Source organism: Balaenoptera musculus, chromosome 2, assembly GCF_009873245.2.
Source record: "Balaenoptera musculus isolate JJ_BM4_2016_0621 chromosome 2, mBalMus1.pri.v3, whole genome shotgun sequence".
NCBI classification, from domain to species: domain Eukaryota; kingdom Metazoa; phylum Chordata; class Mammalia; order Artiodactyla; family Balaenopteridae; genus Balaenoptera; species Balaenoptera musculus.
Window position 1 is genome coordinate 81,088,859 of NC_045786.1, and position 19,488 is coordinate 81,108,346.

At 46.9% G+C, this 19,488-nt stretch overlaps 1 protein-coding gene across 4 annotated transcripts in view; it reads left to right on the forward strand.

Annotated features, from left to right (window-relative positions):
- Positions 1–19,488, forward strand: part of MYO5C (myosin VC) — a 113,058-nt gene continuing 93,570 nt past the window's right edge. For all 4 annotated transcript variants that reach the window (XR_005018751.1, XM_036843419.1, XM_036843420.1 and 1 more), the window contains exons 1-4: positions 1–170; positions 13,184–13,294; positions 17,028–17,193; positions 17,777–17,921. Coding sequence is in view for 3 of the 4 variants with exons in the window: in XM_036843419.1 (XP_036699314.1) it covers positions 144–170; positions 13,184–13,294; positions 17,028–17,193; positions 17,777–17,921 (449 nt within the window). In the remaining variant the exon portion in view is untranslated. The remainder of the gene's footprint in view (positions 171–13,183; positions 13,295–17,027; positions 17,194–17,776; positions 17,922–19,488) is intronic.

Sequence of the window (19,488 nt, forward strand, 5' to 3'; positions counted from 1 at the left end):
TTATGGAAAACTTCTTCCGCAAGATGGCTCAGCGCTGATTTGCGGGGCCCGCAGCGACGGTTACCTGCCCCGGGGCCACAGAGCCGCCGGCCCAGCCCCCGAGCCTTGCACCTCCGCAGCCCTCGAGCTGTCCTCTCGCGCCCATGGCGGTGGCCGAGCTGTACACGCAGGTAGGCAGGGTGGCCCGACCTAAGGGAAGGCGCGCGGGAGGGAAGCGGCCGGGAGCTAGTGCTGACTGTACCTGGCGCCCGGGCCACACCTGTGCACCTGGCGCGCTCGCCGCGGGGAGGGGCCGCGGAGACAGTGGGGGTCCGGCGAGCGTCGTACCCCCCGCCCCGCCGAGAGCTCGGGTCCCTATCCGTGGGGAAGGCGCCCCCTGGGAGCCTGGGTCCTCTCGGGATGGGAAGACCGAGTGCTAGGGGCTGCTTTTGCGGCAGGACCCGAGCTTCCCGGTGTCCAGGAGTTGCGGGTCCGTCCCTTCTCCCGCGCCTCTCGGCTCCTCCTCCTGAGCCTCAGAGGGAATCAGACTTGCCCACGGAAACTCAGAAACCTCAGACACGGGCGAATAATAGCATCTGTAATCTTCCCCCTTGAACAACTCGGCACAGGAGCTCGGACAGCAGTATTTAGGATGCTTTCTAGAATTCCCGAGTCTTCAAAATACCTGTACGTGCACTTAAGTTCATCTGGTGCCTGAAGCTGCGGGTGCCTGGGAGTGTGGGAGAACTTGAGGGCTCCTGGGAATCCAGGGATCCTGACACTGCAGTCACAGGCTCTTTACTCACATTTATAAGGTGCTTTACAGCTTACAAAAAAAACCTTTCACGTACACCCCGAGTCCGGGAATCACTCTAGAGCATTCCTCTGAAACCTCCTCTTCCCGCAAACGAGGGCTCCACCCCTTCTCTGGGAAGGCCAGCATTCCCACATGGTGCCCAGAACCTTCTGAGATGAGCTTGGTTAATTATTTGGATAAAAAGTGTGAAAGTGTTGGAAAAAATCCATTCGAATAGCCATAAAGCCAGATACTCCTGTACCCCAGTGGGGGAAATCTATGGTACCCAGTATTCAGAGAGATGAGACTAGAATTCATCCATTTCCCCTGACAAGTGCCCTAGCTTTATATTAAAGAGACACTTTTGTTGTAGATATAAACGATGGCTGTAAATAATTTGTTTCAATGGTTTAAGCAAGCTTTTTTTCTTCTACTTTGTTTAATTAGTTAACAGTACAAATACAAATTAACCAAACCGTATTTCCCCCTCTATTAACTAGAGTTCTAAATGGCAGTGTTAGAATAGTTTTACCAGTGAGAATGTGAGACATCATATATCCAGCAATGCTTCTTAGATCTTCAGCTTACTGGAGATAAAAAAAAAATTCTTGAAAAAAACTATTCTTGGAAGATACTTTGGAGGTCGGAGGAAAATGCTGATTAATCCATTCTAAGTAACAATTTTTCCTGAAGCAAAAATACACAGGTGTGAATACCCCTATCATCAAGTGACTCATGCCACAAATATTTATTAAATACCAACTAGGTACCAGGCACAATGTAGGAAAACTAATAAGGAAGAGTTTTCTAGAGGTGAGCTTGGATGGAGAAAGACTCTGAGAATCGCAGAGCCAGAAGAAGCCTTGATGACCGTCTCTTCCCACTTTGTGTCCAAGTAAGCGCCTGTGTCCAGGCACCTCCCTTCCCAGTGGCCAGTCAGCCTCCACTTTGTCAGTTCCAGAGGTGGGAAGCTCCCCCATTTGTGTAGCTGCCTGTTTAGGTTTTAGAGAACTTCTTTGTTAAAGAGTTCTTCCTCAAACTGAGACAAAAATCTTAAGCTCTCTCCCTTGCTTCCCTACCACTCCCTCCCACACTCCCGAGTCTGCAGATCTAGCCAATTAGTCTAAGTCAAAGTTTGTGACGGGGGAACCTTGGCCACAGTGAACCCCCAGGAGTGCTCTGTTTCCCTGCACAATCTTGGCTGCATAATGTTTTAAAACAACCTGAAACCCATTGCTGCACTCAGAGGCAAGTAGTCACCTTGTAGCAGGGTGATGGGTGGGCTGTCCATTCAGGGATCCGTGTGTGGCAGCCAGTTCCTGTGTGACATCCAGACCCACCCTATGATCTGCCTGCTGCCCCACTCACCCACTTTACACTGCTGTTACCTGCCTGGCCCCTGACTAATTTCCCTTCCTGCATTGAAGACAGGCATATTATCTCCCATAGAACATTTGTTTAGCACTTTTTGTATATAAAACATTATGCTTGGGGAAGGTTAGAAAAAGAACATTTAAATGATTAGTCTTGCCTCAGGGAGTTTTCTGATTAGTGAGAAATGAGAAATGTCAAGTAATTCAATCTGCTGAGGCCTGGAAGGCATGGAGGAGCCTGCTGGGAGATGGGGCTTAGCAGGGGAGAGTCATGGCAGCCAAAGAGTTAGGTCAGGGCTTTATATTCCATTGAAGATTTTGAATGGGGATGACAGGATCCAGGGTGGTGTATGTCAGATATGCCAGCAGTGACCATGAGACTCTGTGCCCACGGGAGAGAGGCTGGAGTCAGGTAGCTGAATTCTCAGGTCATCCTAAGTGCACGGGAAAAAAATTAGGGCTGCAGTGTTAGACATGGAGGATGGAAGGAGCGTGCAGAGAGCATGGAGAGGTAGGTGAGAATGGGAGACGGCACTGGGACGTGTGAGGGGGAGGGCTGAGCCAAGGCTGACATGAGGTTAGAGTCTGAAAGATCGAAGCAGGCTGGTGCTGTGGACGCAGGGACTTCAGGAGGAGGAGACGTTAGGGAAGTCATGAGGCAAGGTTTGTACCTGCGGGGGTTGATGTGGTGAGGGGGCTTCCAAGGGAGAGTGCCCTGGGTGGTTGGAGGTTGGTGTAGAAGATGGGCCAGGAGTTTTCCCCAGAGGTGGTAGTTGAAGCCCAGGCATGAGGGCCTCATCAAGGGAGAGAAGAGGGCCCAGACAGGACCCTGGGGATGCATCTGTTCAGGGAGGAGAGGAGGCAGAGGGGCCGCAGATGGAGCCATCCCAGGGAGGGGGACACGGGAGGCCTGGCACGGGAACCACAGGAAGAGAGGTTCTGAGAAAGGGGACTCTCGGGAGGAAGTGTGTTGAGAGTAGTTGCTGCCAGTTGAAGTGTAAAACGACCCACCCCTTTTCAGAAGCTCTTTGGCAACGTGCCTTAGAAATGTTCAGAGCATTTGCTGTTCAGCAGTTCCACTGTTTGAAATCTCTCAGAAAAACCGGTCTGGCCATCCTCTTATTGAGCCCCTCTGGAGGCCCCTGTCACTTTCAGACTCACTGACCAGCCACAAGGCCCCGCCTCTGCATCTTCCCCTGCTGCCTGCCAGCTCCTACCTTGGCTCACCCTCTGCCCAACTTCTGGCCATCCTGCAATGCATTCCCGCAGTGTCACCACTCTGTCTGTTCTGCTCACCGGTGCCTGCACCTTTCGAATTCAGTTTGAGCAGTGCCTCTTCTTCTTTCCTATTTTTTTAATCAAAGTATAGTTGATTTACAATATTGTTTTAGTTTCAGGTATACAGCAAAGTTATTCATATTATTTTCCATGATAGGTTAATACAAGATATTGAATACAGTTCCCTGTGTTATACAGTAAATCCTTTTTGCTTGTCTATCTTATGTATAGTAGTTTGTTAATCCCATACTCTTAATTTATCTCTCCCTCCGCCGCTCCTTTTCCCCTTTGTAACCATAAGTTTGTTTACTATGTGAGTCTATTTCTGTTTTGTATATAGATTCATTTGTATTATTTTTTATATTCTACATATAAATGATATATAATATTTGTCTTTCTCTGACTTACTATGATATTCTCTAGGTCCATCCATGTTGCTGCAAATGGCAATATTTCATTCTTTTTTACTGCTGAGTAATATATATATATCTATATATACACAGTCCATTTTGTGTGTGATGTATGTATATATAGATATATATATATGTATATATATATATAGGCATGTGGGCTTCAGTAGTTGTGGCGCATGGCCTTAGTTGCTCTGCGGCATGTGGGATCTTCCTGGACCAGGGCTCGAACCCATGTCCCCTGCATTGGCAGGTGGGTTCTTAACCACCGTGCCACCAGGGAAGTCCCAGTTGTAGACTTTTAGATGACAGCCATTCTGGTCAGTATGAGGTGATACCTCATTATGGTTTTGATTTGCATTTCTCTAATAATTAATTAATAATTATTAATTAATTGCTAGTAATTAGCAACGTCGAGCATCTTTTCGTGTGCCCATTGGCCATCGGTGTGTCTTCTTTGGAGAAATGTCTATTGAGGTCTTCTGCCCATTTTTTGATTAGGTTGTTTGTTTGTTTTATATTGAGTTGTATGAGCTGCTTTTGTATTTTGGAGATTAACCCCTTGTCAGTCACATTGCTGAGCAGTGCCCCTTCTGAGAAATCTTTGCAGCCAGCCCCTCCATCCAGGCACTTTTCATGATGACTTGTAACAGCTCCTTAACTCTGTCTCCCCTATTGACCAAGGGTTTCTAGAGAACAGGGAGCAGTAGGGACTCAGTAAATGTTTGATGTGTGCATGCATGAATGAATGAGTTTTTTTGCTTTCAGAAAGAGCTATGGTCATGACGATGATGAATGTTGATGATAGTTACTTTTATCTTATAGTCATTGAGTACTTCTTATGTGCCAGATGCCATCCTCAGAACTCTGTGAACTTTATCCTCAGAACGTCTTTCATTTAATCTGAATAAACAATGCCATGTGTTAGTTATTGCTATCCCATTTTTACAAATGGCTCAGGTTAAGTAAGTTGCCTAAGGTTACATAGAAGCGATGGAGCTGGGATTAAAAACCTATCTTCTTAATACCTCCTACTCTCACCACCTTATTCAACGACCTTATCATCTTCCTTCTCTTCAAGGGATCTGACCTTTCCCCCAACACACAGGATTTTTGGAAAGTCCATTCATTTCATAGCTGCCTCCTCTGACATCTGGTTATTTATCAGATTATTCCTTCTAATAACTAAAATGGAACCAACCCCAATGTCCAGGAAGAGGGCTAGAGTTACGTGAATTATAGATAGAAGAATAGAATAGTATGAGGCCATTAAAAATGCTACTGTGAAGAGTTCATAACAACATGGGAAAATGTTTATGTTACGTGGAAAATGACGGCACAAAAATGCATCTGCTCTGTGATCATAAACATATAAAATATGCAAAGTAAGAAGACCATGTGTATCAATAACAATTCAGCAGTCAGTTCTGTAGCTGCTGAGAAGTCAAGGAGGATGAAGGCTGAGGAAGTGTCATTAGATTTGGCCACCAGGAGGTCCTTGGCATTGCTTCTCTTTTAGTAGAACTGTGAGGGAGAGAGGGGACACCTGGGCATGGTCACAGGCTGAAGGGATGGAACTGGTGGAGGACTGGAATCTGAAGATGTAAGAAAGGCACCAGGCATGGAGTAGCTTCAGAAGGTAATGGTGGACCTGAGGCTGGGTGGCAGGAGTTGGAAGACATGGAGCTCTTTAGAATGAGCTGTGGGCGGGACTGAGAGCTTGAGGAGAGTGACGATACCACCAACTTTTTCTCTTACAGCATCATTCCAGATGCTTCACCATCAAGGCCACCATCCTCTGGGTGAATTTCAATTCCTTGATGCCCATCTTTGTGGCACTATTCTCTAGATCTGGTCTGCTCAGCCAGAGTACCGTGGAACCCGTGGGGCTGCAGCCTCCTGTGAGCTGCCCTCAGTGCAGGCGAGCATTAAGTCAGTGTTCTGTTTGTTTTAAGCAGAGCTGCTACATGTTGCCCCTGGAATGCACATGCACGGTGGCTGGGGTTAAGTCTTGGTTCTGCTAACTGGGTGACATTGAGCAAGTTACTTAATTTCTCTTGAGTTTCCACACCCGTAGAATGGATTTAAGTTTTACCAGTCATTGTAAGGATTCAATTACCTGTGTAAAATCCTTAGCACAATATCTGACACACAATGCTTAATAAAAGTTAGTTGTTTTTTATATTGATGCTATTGCAATACAGTTAATTTTTGGCACCTAACTGTTGGACTTTACATTTATTCCTATTAAATTTTCCATCTTGTTGTTTAGTGTTTAATGTTCTGCAGCTTGTCAAAACCTTTTTGAACCTTTTTTAAAACCTTTTTGTATCTTGATCATCTTTAGCTAATCATTTTATCTGCATATTTGATACACGTGTTCTGCTTTTTTATCTAAGATACTGGTGAAAGTGATGAATGGAGGGTGAGGCAGTAGAGCTGTATAGCATGCCTCTAAAGACCTTTCTAATTAACCAGAACTCAGGTTTTAGCCACAGATTCACAAATCATATTATCCTTCACCCATTTCTTTCTCTTCCTTGTGCTTGAGGAGCTCACAAGACATCTTCACAGAAATTCTGCTGAAACTCAGATATGCAAGGTCAAGAGAAATGCAGTCCAGGGCCTCTGTCTAAAATAAGGTCAAAGCTCAGTTTAATAACTTTCCACTTAGCTATTCTAAGCAGCTTTTAGATTTCTATATGTGATTAACCACCCTGGAAAATTAGATTTTTCTATTGTACTATATATGGAGAGTTCAAAAGAGTAAAAAAGGGACATAAAGACTAAAATACCAAGTTTATTGGTGCAAACTACTTGGAATTTGAGTTTTTGTTCTGTAGATGTTTTTATGGAGTGCTAGCCCTGGGGAAATCATTGTATTGAGTTCCAGGGCACAAAGACAAGGCTCTTGACGCTCACATGCTAGTGGGGGAGATGGGAAGCCACCTGAAACCTGGGGAGGGAGCAGAGAGCGCGCTAAAGAGGAAGCATTCCCTGCCTGGGGTGGAGGGTGGTGGGGAGAGCACCGCAGGTGGGAATCTTGAGCTGACTCTTGACTGCTCAGAGCAGTTTGCTCACAGATGGGGAGAGGAGGGATGGCACTGGGGGTGGAAGGAACAGAAGTGCATAGCAGAGAGCCAGGAAGAGCTTGGCATGTTCTAGAAACTGCTAGTGGTTTGGGTAGCAGCAGGCAGAGGATGGATTGAAAAGAAGGTGAGGCCTGAGTAGGAAAACTGGCTAGGACTGTGGTTCCCAGGCCTGGATGTTCATCAGAATCCATCAGGGGGAACTTTCATCTTGCTGGGCCCCATCCACGGAAATTCTGATTCAGGTGCGGGTAGAGGAATCTGTCTATCCACAGAAACCGGTACTCAGCCTGGTTGAGGAAGCACTCAGCAGGTTGTGGTACCCATCAAGAGAAGATTGGTGGGAGCAGCATGGGGGGAGCTGATTGATGGCCATGGCATTGGGGGTGGATGGGGCAGACAGGTGGGACCTGTTTTAGATATAGGCGTCCTAGCACCTGATAACCATCTGATTGTTGGGGGCTAAGGGAAGGAGGGAGAGGGTGTCCAGTGCTGTCCCAGGTTTCTGAGTTGACAGGCAAGGGAACTGAAGAGGAAGATTGAGTGTGGGGCAGGCGTAATGATCACTCAAGCTTGGGATTTGTGAGTGTCAGAGGACATTTCGGGGCTGACGTCTGGGAGACAGTTGGAAACGTGGTCTAGACCCACTGAGAGATCTGGGCTGGAGGCCTCAGTGGTGCCCAGGTGCCAGGGCAGTCGTGGAAGCTGTGGGAATGGGTGAAAGTCTCCAGAAACAGCCTGTCATGAGGGGAGGCCGGGAGGGATCTTGGGAGACACGGGAGGAGGCTGGGGAGCTGGGAAGGCCTGCAGGAACGAGTGAAGAGGAGAGAGGGAGCGTGGTGTCGCTGCTCTGGCCTGGCTGACCGAGAACGTGGAGACCCCCTTCCAGGCCCGAGAGTGGCTAGGAGAAAACCCCTGTCGTCCCATACGCCACGTAAAGTCTCCAAGCCGTTTCTGTGGCTGATGCCGGTAGACCCCTCAAATAGGCGGGAGACATGAGAAGATGCCACTCGTCATATCTGAGCATGTGGGGTGGGCGGATTTGGCCTGTTCCTGAGGACGTGTCCCTTCCTCCTGAAGCCTTTGCCTCATTCCCGAGCCTGCCCGGACGTGGATGCACCATGATCTCCCCGGACGTGGATGCACCATGATGTCCCCCCACAGGGGAAGATTCCCAGGACAGGCGTGGGCGGCAGGCCTCGCTGCCCTCCTGGCCCTGCGGCAGGCGGCCCCCGGAGGGCTTGGCAAGCGACCTGAGTCAGGAGGATCCTGCCCCACAGGAAGGAGCCACCCTGGGGAGGTCCTATGGGAGCTGGTCATGTCGTTTGTCCAGACACTGCAGTTAGCTCTCTCTCCGGTTTGAAGCATTGCCTTGTGGGTTGAGGAATGTGAGGCAGAAGGGAGGGACCGAATGGGTGTAACTGATGTGGAACCAGGTAAACTTGGGCGTGTTTACTTACCAGGCTGGGTCTCAGCTGCGGGGGCCCTAAACGGCCGACGGCCTTGCCGACAGAGGCATCAGGACTGGCGGGGTGTGCGCAGCCTGGGGAATCCGGGGCTGAGGAAGCTATTTGTGTTCACGCCAGAAGAGAAGCAGCCTCTTGGTTCCATACGTCCTAATGCATTTAAGGCTACTTTTAGCTGAAACAGACTAGCCTGTGCACTCTCAAGTAGATGGCTGCAGTTGAGAGTTCAGGATTATTTTCAGAGCCAGACTCATTTAATTAACAAGTAGTTCAAAGAAGGAGTCCCAAGCTCTGGCTCTGTGGAGTCCTGGCCTTTGAGATTCTCTGTGTGGTGTTTGGTGAGTTATTGACCTCTCTGGGCTTGAGTTTGGGGATCAGGAAAACAAAGGCCTTGGGTTAGCTTAGTGACTTGCATCACTTCTCAGAGCCTCAGGTTTCCATGGAAGGGCCTGAGGGACCTCAGCTGCAGAACATGGTGGGCTACCACCATTTCATTTGAAGCAAGCTTTGCCAAGAACTTTGACAGCTTGGAGAGTAGACAATCTCCTGGGACCCTTTCAGCTATAAAATTCTGTAGTGGCCAATTCTTGATAAATGGGATATTCCCAATTATCATAAAAATATTATCCTATAAAAAAGTATTAATGATTTCAGCTTTATGAGGTTTGCAACAAATACTTTCAAGAGCAGACCTGACATGGAAAATAGTAGCCCATGGCAACAAGTATGTGTGGAGTGTGGGTGTGTGTGTCTGTGTGCTTGTGAGGCTTCTCTCCACCTGTTTGCATGGGCGTGTGTCTCTGAGTGTGTGTCATTGCCCGCCAGGTCATTCTTCCATTTTCTCTCTCTTTCCCTTTCCCTCCCTCTCTCTCTCACAAGTATCACTCATCCCGTGCCACATTTCAGCAAACTTCTGCTCTTAGCTAGCTGTCAAGAATTAAAGCAAACCCAAATAACTTAGGGAGTCATGATTGATATTCAACCAATGATAAACATACATTTTTTGTTCGATAAGTGAGGCAGCTTATATTAACTAGTAGATTAATAAATGTGCTCCTCAACCAACTTTGTCCTAGTCTAGTCCTGGCACCCCAAACTTTGTTTTATACTTATTCCTTATTTCCTTCAACATCTTATTATGAAAATTTAAAGTATACAAAAAAGTTGAAAAAATTTTACGGTGAGTATCTGTCCCACCACCTAGATTCTAGCATGAATATTTTACCATATTTGTTATATCACATGTCTATCCATCTTTTTATACTTCAGTCCTCAGCCCATCTTATTTTTTGAAGCGTTTTAGGGTAATTGCATACATCAATACATGTCCTCCTAAATATTAGTATGCGTATTGTTGAGTTCCATAGTTGTTTAGTTCTTTTTGTAAAATTTCCAGACAATGAAAGGTACATATCTTAAGCGTGCGTTCTCTGATGTTTGAAAAAGGGCTTACCACCTGTGTAACCCAGACCCCTTCAAGGTATAGAATGTTGCCATCGCCCCACAAGATTCCCTCCCCAGACCCACCTACCCCCAGAGGCAACTACTGTTCTGATTCTTTTCACCGCATTGTATTTGTTTTACCTGTTCTAGTACTTCATTTAAAGGACTCATACAGAATGTACTCGTTTGTGTACAGCTTCTTTAACTCAGCCTAATACTTTGGAGATTCATTCATGTTCTTGCTTGTATCAGCAGTTGATTCTTTTTATTGGTAAGTAGTATTCCATTGTATGAGTATACCACAGTTTTATGTTTTTTTAATTTATTCTCATGTTAGTGGACATAGAGTCTGTTTCTAGTTTTTAGCCATTATGAAGAAAGTTACTATGAACGTTCATGTACAAGTCTTTTTGTGAACATATATTTTGATATTTGCCTTTAAAGATGGCATATTCTGATTATAAAAGTAAAATATGCAAATTATAGAAAGTACATAAAACTATAAAGAAGAAAAGTAAAATGTCATAATTATTGCCCAGAATTTTTTTGTAACTGAAAACTCCTGAAGGTGTGATCTCTCAACCCAAGGGAAGATTTCCTCACAGTGGAAAGGCCCCAGCAGTCCACAAGCCACGTGTTCAGCTGGCTTATGTCCAGGTCATCATTTGGTCATGATGTTTGCCCTCTCAGCTGTTAAGAAGCAGAGATTCACAAAAGGCAGTGTCTTGTTTGTGACTATTGCCAGAGTCAAGGATGATGCCTGGTGCCAATTCTGTGCCCAGGAACTGTACTCAAAAGGATGGCAGGCACTTAGGCAAAAGCGTGGCATTCTTGGGCTTCCCTGGTGGCACAGTGGTTAAGAATCCACCTGCCAATGCAGGCGACACGGGTTCAAGCCCTGGGCCGGGAAGATCCCACGTGCCGTGGAGCAACTAAGCCCGTGCACCACAACAAGAGAAGCCACCGCAATGAGAAACCTGCACGCTGCAATGAAGAGTAGCCCCTGCTCGCTGCAACTAGAGAAAGCCCGCGCGAAGACCCGACGCAGCCTAAATAAATTAAATAAATAAATTAATTAATTAATTAAAAAGTGCAGCATTCTCTCCTAAAGGCACAAACATTCCCTGTTACAAGAGTTTACACACTCGACAATTACCTTCAGAAGGTCCATTTGTCCCATTGAGGGACAATGCCAGAGGACCAGTATTCCTTTGGCCTGTGAATGTAAGGAGGTGGAAAGGAGATGCCACTGTGGGCACCAGCCTGAACTGGGTGCTCATCTCAGCTCTGCTCCTGGAGAACTTGGAGTCCCTGAGGCCAGTTTCTCTGGGAAATAAAGGTTAGACCCTGCACGGCTTCTTAGGCTTCATCTAGATCTGGGATCCCGAGCTACTGAGCCTTTGGATTCAGGAGCTTTCCTGGGTGCTGCTTCATGTCTCCATGTGAGTGCTTCCCAATTCTTGTTCCGTTTGTCCTGGTTATGTTCCAGGACATCAGGGTATCCTGTAGGGGTGCCCCCATTGATAGAAACCACCGACACGTGAGCAGAGAGATGCAAATATACACATAATGCACGTGCAGCTCCATGTTAGAGATTGGCTGAGGTAGTAGGAAGACCATGATGACTAAGAGGAGATGCCTTTCTTTCTTGGTAATCCAGCACTGTGCCAGACGCATACATAAGAGATGCCCAGGTGTTTGTTTTTTTTTTAGATTATTTAATTTAATTAATTAATTTATTTATTTTTTGGTTGCGTTGGGTCTTCGTCACTGTGCATGGGCTTTCTCTAGTTGCAGCGAGCAGGGGCTACTCTTCGTGGCAGTGCAACAAAGACTCTCCCTGAGTCTGGTTGTGGCACATGGGCTTAGTTGCTCCTCGGCATGTGGGATCTTCCCAGACCAGGGCTCGAACCCACGTCCCCTGCATTGGCAGGTGGATTCTTAAACACCGTGTCACCAGGAAAGTCCCAGGAGGTGCCCAGGTGTTGGATGGATGGATGGATCGATGGATGGATGGGATGGATGGATGGGATGGATGGATGGGTGAATGAATGAACAAGAGAGTGAATGAACAAACAAACAAATAGATGACCACAGGAGAATATGAAATGTGGGGTCTGGGTGAAAGCAAGAGTAGTCAGTGCATGATGCTGACAGCATGCATGCAGGAGAGAGAAGAATGACTCATGGGGCCCTGTGACAGCTGCCGTATAGGGACATGGCAGTCACTTTGTGTTTATCTCAAGCTGCGTTCAGGTGCCACTGGTGACTTCTGGAGAGTGAGCCTGCCCCCTTCCCAGTGTGTGAGTGTGAATATTGGATGTGTGTATTGGTCGGCTTGAGCTGCCGTAACAATATACCACAGACTGGGTGCTTAAACAACAGACGTTTATTTTCTCACAGTTCTGGAGGCTGGGCAGTCCAAGATCAAGGTGTTGGCAGGGTTGGTCTGGTGAGGGCTTCTCCCCTTGGGTGCAGACAGCTGTTTTCTCACTGAACTCCCATGGCCTTTCTTCTGTGCATGCAGGTGGAGAGAGAGTGTGCATGCAAGCTCCCTGGTATCTCTTCTTATAAGGACACTAATCTTATCGAATCGGGGCCTTATGACCTCATTTAACCTTAATTACCTCTTAAAGACCTTATCTCCAAATATATTCACATTGGGGGTTAGGGCTTCAACGTATGAATTTTGGGAGGATAATTCAGTACATAGCAATGTCGTTCTGCTTAAGGACTTGCACATCAGCACTGAGCCAGGTGGCCCATTGAGCTCGGGACTTCCACATTTCCCACGGTGGGAATCCTTGGCTGCTGACCAGTGTGATAAGACTGTGATAACACTGCTGTAACACTACTTCCACAGCATTTTGCAAAGTGCTGTCAGCTACTCAGTCCAATTTAACCTCCCAGCAAACCTGTAAAGTACTGAGTAGGTATTGTTGTGCCCATTTTATAGATGAGAAAAATGAGCACAAGAAGTTAAGTGTCTGGCCCAGAGCCCCATAGTCCATCAGTGGTGAACCACATCCCTCTGCTCCAGCTCTTGTAGACAGTGCTCAGATCTTCCCATTAAGAGACTCACAGATTTCCTTTCCACTCCCAGGCTTTCCTTTTTCAATATGTATTTAAGAGGCTTTGGGAATTCTGTTACCTGTGAAATGAAGCAGCTAGGCCTGGTGCACTGCAGATACGCTAACAATTACCTCACAAGCAAAAATTAGGTAAAAGTATTCCTAATGAATTCACTGACGTAGTGGACAGAAAGAAATCTCCCCGAGTCTAATCATCTAACGATTTGTGTTTTGCTTTTAAAGTGCTGAAATTAAGCCTTTCTTATTCTGTTGGTCAGTACAACAGGGTTTGGATTCCTGATCCTGAAGAAGTTTGGAAGTCTGCCGAAATAGCGAAGGACTATAGAGTTGGTGACAAAGTCCTGCGTCTCCTGCTGGAGGATGGAACGGTGAGGGTCTTTGATCATAACTACTGTGATGTATAAAGGAGAAACTGTAGGGTGTGTGTGGGAGGGGAGCACCTTCGGCGGGGGCACATGAGGGGGCACCTAACATGGCCAGCTGGTGCTGTGGATGCACCCGTGTGTTTGTACTCCTCCCCACCCCCCTGCCTCCACCCCACACTACCCTAATGAAGACATAAAGTGCCCTGCGTCAGCTGGGCCTCTCTCTGGAATGAGATGCAGTGGACAGGTCTGTGCTCTCTGCTGCCTTTCTGGGGATTCAGCAATGTTGGGAGAATGCTGAAAAATGATTACCATTTTGGTTTTATGGGTCTCAGCACAGAGACTGGGTGACGATGAGAAACTTGGAGAGGAAGTAGTTTGAGCCCAGGACATACACTGGTGGAGGAAAACATCAAGATGGGAAGAGGAAGAGACATAGAAGAAGGGAGATAGAAAACAGGAAGGGAGAGGGAGGTGTGGGAGAATGGAGAGTCAGTCTATGGATGGATAGAAACAGGTAAGAATTGGGACCTCCAGGAGGGAGTGTAACAGGGCAATTGGAGGAGTGACGGAAGATGGGACAAGGGGATAGGAAGCCCAGCTGGGTAGGACATTATGAGGAAGCTCTGTGGTGCCAGTGTGGCAAGGGAGAGGTAAAGGATGAGCAGGAGGATGGGCAGTTGTCCCCATGGTAGAGCATGCTTGTGAAGAGTTCCTCTCAAAGGCTGGTCATGGCTTTCGCTTACCAGTTTCTACAGATTTTATCTCCGCTTTAAGTTTCCATGATGAGTCGTCCTTTCCCCCCATAGCTGTAATGACATCCCACTGGATCCATAGCTAGGCTGACCTTAGGTTTTTAGAATCAAGTATCTGGATGCAGAGCTGGACAAAGGATTCATGATCCATCTGGATGTCAGAGTTAGTCCTGGGAATTTCACATGAATATTAAAATGCTGGAATTTCCAAGGCATGGAAATGGTCTCTGCAGAGGCAGGACATATTACTGCCAATCAGACTGTCCTGGATTTGGAGTCATCTCCTGAGATCCTGGGAAGGGAGATAAACATAGCAGTTAAGAGCACATCCTCTAGAATCAGACTATCTGAGTTCAAATCCTGCCCAGTCTGTGGCAGACTATTTGGGTTCAAATCCCACTAAGTCTGTGACAGTGAGCCCCTCGGCTTCCTCACATGTCAGATGGAGTTAGTAACAGCATATCACAGGGCTGCTGGAGATCAGATGAGATAATCCCTGGGGGCATGTGTAAATGCAAGGGACAAGGCAGAGAAGCTGCTATTTCCATTTAGCCTTTCCCTTCCCATCAGAAACTCCTTGGGGGCATTTGTTGAGTATCTCCTGTGCACAGTCAAGGTTCTGATTAGGGATCAGATGGGTTTGGGGAGAAAAATCTCAGGGCAGCAGCTGCAGTGGCAGTTTGCTGCTTTAGTAATATGAGCAGGTGTTCAGGTGGCGACATTCCTGGCCCTGAATGAGCTGCTCAGAGGAGGAGGGGGAGAGGCAGGTAAGATGGCAGGTGGCCAGACTGCTTTTTTTTTTTTTTTTAACATCTTTATTGGAGTATAATTGCCTTACAATGGTGTGTTAGTTTCTGCTATATAACAAGGTAAATCAGCTATACATATACATATATCCCCATATCTCCTCCCTCTTGCGTCTCCCTCCTACCCTCCCTATCCCACCCCTTTAGGTGGTCACAAAGCACCGAGCTGATCTCCCTGTACTATGCAGCTGCTTCCCACTAGCTATCTATTTTACATTTGGTAGTGTATATATGTCCATGCCACTCTCTCACTTTGTCACAGCTTACCCTTCCCCCTCCCCGTATCCTCAAGTCCATTCTCTAGTAGGTCTGCGTCTTTATTCCCGTCTTGCCCCCAGGTTCTTCATGACCATTTTTTTTTGTTTTGTTTTTTTTAGATTCCATATATATGTGTTAGCATACGGTATTTGTTTTTCTCTTTTTGACTTACTTCACTCTGTATGACAGACTCTAGGTCCACCCACCTCACTACAAATAACTCCATTTCGTTTCTTTTTATGGCTGAGTAATATTCCATTGTATATATGTTCCACATCTTCTTTATCCATTCGTCTGCTGCTTTTTAACTTAACCCTTTATCTATACCATGAAGGGCAAAGCCTGCTTTATGTAAGAAAATATCACCTCTGTTTCTAGCTGTCGATCTCATGTTCTTCACATTCATATTTTCTCCCCTCCCCCAAAGACTTTCTGTTCTATTTGTTTTTTTCTCTCCTTCTGTTTCTTTCACACATAAGACACACACACACACACAGTGGCTGAACTGGAAAAGGAGGCTGTTGATTTAAAACATAACGGAAAAACTCAGGGTAAGTACAAATTATGTATGAGCGGCACTTTATCTTACTCTCGAAAGTGTGTAGGTTAAGAATGTCCTGCTTGGGGCAGGTCCATAAATATAATTGCATTGATAATGAGCAGGCAGCTGCTATGAGGACCCATGCGCAGTTGTCCTGGATTGCCCTGAGCTGCTCTCCTTATGGAAAACAGTCCAACCAGCCAACAAACCAAACCCCTGTCAGCGTTGACCAGGCATCAATGACGCAGGCTTCAGAGTCAGCCAGACCCATATTAACTGTGTGACCTTCAACAAGGAGCTTAACTTCTCTGAACCTGTCTCCTTAACTCTTAGTTAGGGCTGTCATGCTCTCCTTGGAAAGCAGTTCTGAGGATCAGATGAAAAACCAGTGCTGAGTACTTGGCATAGGGCCTGCAGAGTGGGCTCTTACTACGGGGCAGCTGGGTCACTTTGTGCAGCTGGTCCAGGACCAGGTATGGAAAGGAAGGCAGCCTGGGCGGTGGAAGGGAAACAAGCCTGCTGGGTGACCTTGCTCAAGTCACTTCCCCAAGCTGTGAAGTGAAAGTGAAGGAAGGTAGAACAGGTGGTAATAAGGTCCCTTAATGCTCTGACATCTGCAAGGCCCACAAGGCATGCTGACCTTGCCTTCATTCTGCTCAGGCAGCTACTTTCGGAATATACATGGGTGAAATCTAGCAGATGAGAGGCCATCCTGGGCCAGTTACTCAGCCCAGGGCTGAGAATCATAGAAATAGGCAGCCCTGCAGCCCTTGGGAACACAGGTGGCTGCAGACAGGAGTCACCTGCACTGGGGGCCTCTCACAGAGAGACCATCACCCCACGCAGGCTCCTTTAGACACTTCTCACCACCAAGAATGTCAACTTCCAGCAGAGATTCGGCAACCTTAGAGCTTCAAGGGACCTTAGATCATTGAGTCATTTTAGCAACAGAATCCTGTTTCCAAATGAAAACTCTCATGGCACCAGCAGTTAAACCACATGCAAGTAGAGCCCCTGTGGTAGAATTGGGATGGGATCCCCAGGTCCCTGACCATGTAACTTCCCTGTCACCCCTCATTGAGGCCTCTGTAGCTCTGAGGACCCCTGATCTGGTCCAGCCAGTCTTTTCACAGATGAGAGAAGGGAGGGCCAGAGAAGGTGAGTGACACACCCTAGGGCACACAGCCAATAATACCTTGATCACCTGGCTCCCAAAAGTCAGCCACGAAGATTATTTTCTCATTGCTATACGTAAATTTGTTTTTTAGAGTGTCAGGGATCACTCCAAAGAGGGGTAGATAGGAAAGAGGACAGTGATTCAGCAGAAACACCAAAAAATTCTTCTTCCAGAACTTTAATTTCATCTTTGTCCACAGGAGCTGGATTATTCCGTTGATCCAGAATCTCTGCCTCCACTTCGGAATCCTGACATCCTTGTGGGTGAGAATGACCTCACGGCCCTCAGCTATCTCCACGAGCCCGCTGTGCTCCACAATCTCAGAATCCGCTTTGCAGAATCCAAACTCATTTACACCTACAGTGGTAAGGAGAGCAATTCTAGGAGCGCAGGAATGACACTGAAACTTAATGCTTGTTGTCTAGAGCATCCTGATTATGTTTTATATTATGTTTATATTAGAAATGTTGACTCTGTCAAAATGTGTAATCACACCTAAAAATTTGCCCAGATTTCTATCTAAAAGGTACACACATCTGATCTTAGAGTTTGTTATAAAACGAAGTATCTAGGTGGGGAGAGTCTTCAACAAAAACTAAGATTGCACTACCAAGAAAAATACATGTGGATAAAGCTTGTGTTTGAGTTTCTCATTGGATGTGATAGGTTTATTACTTATTTTGGGCAGTGATATTATCATTATGTTTACACTGAGAATTGTAAGAGCCTCTCAGTTTTAGGGCGTTGCCATCTGTCGTCTCATCTAACCTTCAGAGTAGCCTAGAAATGTAGGTGACCTCGGCAGGGAACTGAGATTCAGAGCATTAAGTGACCTGCCCAAAGTCACACAGGAGATTTAATAAGTGACAGAGCTGCGGTTTCTCAAAAGAACTTGGTGAAAGAGGTGACACTAAGAATCCCATCACTGCATCTGACATCTTTCCTCAGGAATCATCCTGGTGGCCATGAATCCTTACAAGCAGCTGCCGATATATGGAGACGCCATCATCCACGCCTACAGCGGGCAGAACATGGGCGATATGGACCCGCACATATTTGCTGTGGCAGAAGAGGCATACAAGCAGATGGTCAGGTAGCCTCCTGCCGGGCAGGGCTTCCTCTTGCTCTCCCAATGCTCCTGCATTTGCTGGGCCTTGACAGTGGTAGGGAGACATCTGGCCGGGTCTCATTAAAAGTCACCATCAGTCAGACCGGCGGGGGTGCTTGGTAGAGCAGACTGACTGTACCAAGTAGCAAATGACTGTTATATATAACTGTCTAAACCAGGTTTCCTGGTTTTGCCCCTTCTAGGTAGTCAAGTCAGTCCTACCAGTCTGGGAATAGCCGATGCTTTTCTTGCAGTGTGTTTGATTGGAAGAAAATTGATTTATTCTTCACTGTGAGATGCTTAAGCATTTTTACCCATCCACGGCAGCAGACTCTAATGATAGATGAGCACAGGTTTTAGCTGTAGGAGATTTGGGGTTTTATTCTAATTTTGCCACTTGTTTTTTGTATGGCCTGTGAAGTTATTGTTTTGCTAGCAAACAAGGAGGCTTTTCTGAAAAGCCTCCTGTGGACCAGGCACTGTGCACACACTCTCACACGTCATCTTGAGTGCCCTCAAAAGAGCGTGTGATGAGGATGCCTGAGCAGTAGTCAGACAACTGAGATGTGACGCCATCCACCCAAGGTCACCCAGCAAGAGAAAGGCAGAGCTGGGATTTGTGCTCAGATTTCTAGACTCCATGTGTAATTTCTTTTCCCCGTAACTATCCTATTTTGGCTTCAACATCCTGATCTGTAAAAGGGTCTTGGTAGATCCTTACAGTTTGCAAAAGAACTTTCACAGACAGTGGTCTCCTTTGAGTCTTAGAACAACTCTGTGAAGTCTACTGAACCGCCATCATGCCCTTATTTCACAGATAAAACCTGAGACACAGGACTTGGGTCTGCTGCATTTACTTCATAACCCTGGGCACAGCCCTGATCTCCCTCAGCTTCAGGATCCTCATCTGTGAGCTAGGTGCTCAGAGAGCACCCATTCCAAGCTCTACTGCTTATAACCAGGAAAAAATAATGGTGGCTTATACAAGGTAGAAATGCATGATTCTCTCCTGCAGAGAAGTCTGAGGGGCAGTCCAGGGCTGGCACACCACCTCTACCAAGTCATCAAGGATCAGTGCCTTCCAGCTTCCCAATCCCTGGAGCGGGATCCTTGGCCTCAGGGCCAAGCAAGTACTCAGCCTTCTTTCTCTCTTTTCTAGGCTACAGAGTGTCCCAGGGGAAGGGTGTGCCCCTCCTGGTTAAGGAGCCCTCCCAGAAGCCCCCACAGAGCACTTCTGCTCACAGCTCATTGGTCAGGTCCTACTCACATGACCATGCCTAGCCACAAGGGAGGCTGGGATATGTAGTCTTTCATATGCACAGCAACATGTCCACTAAGAACATGGGGCCTAGTCCCTAAGAAGCAGGGGAGGATGAACGTTGGGTGGAGAATTACTGATTAAAAACCAGTAACCTGGGACACCCGAACCCCACGTCCTCAGTCTCAGCAGGCACCCTCCATGCCTCGATGCACCTGTCAGGCCACAAGGGATTGTGTGACTCCCTCTCTTTTGGAAACACATCAGAGGCTGGGAGCCAAGCCAGGCTGTGCT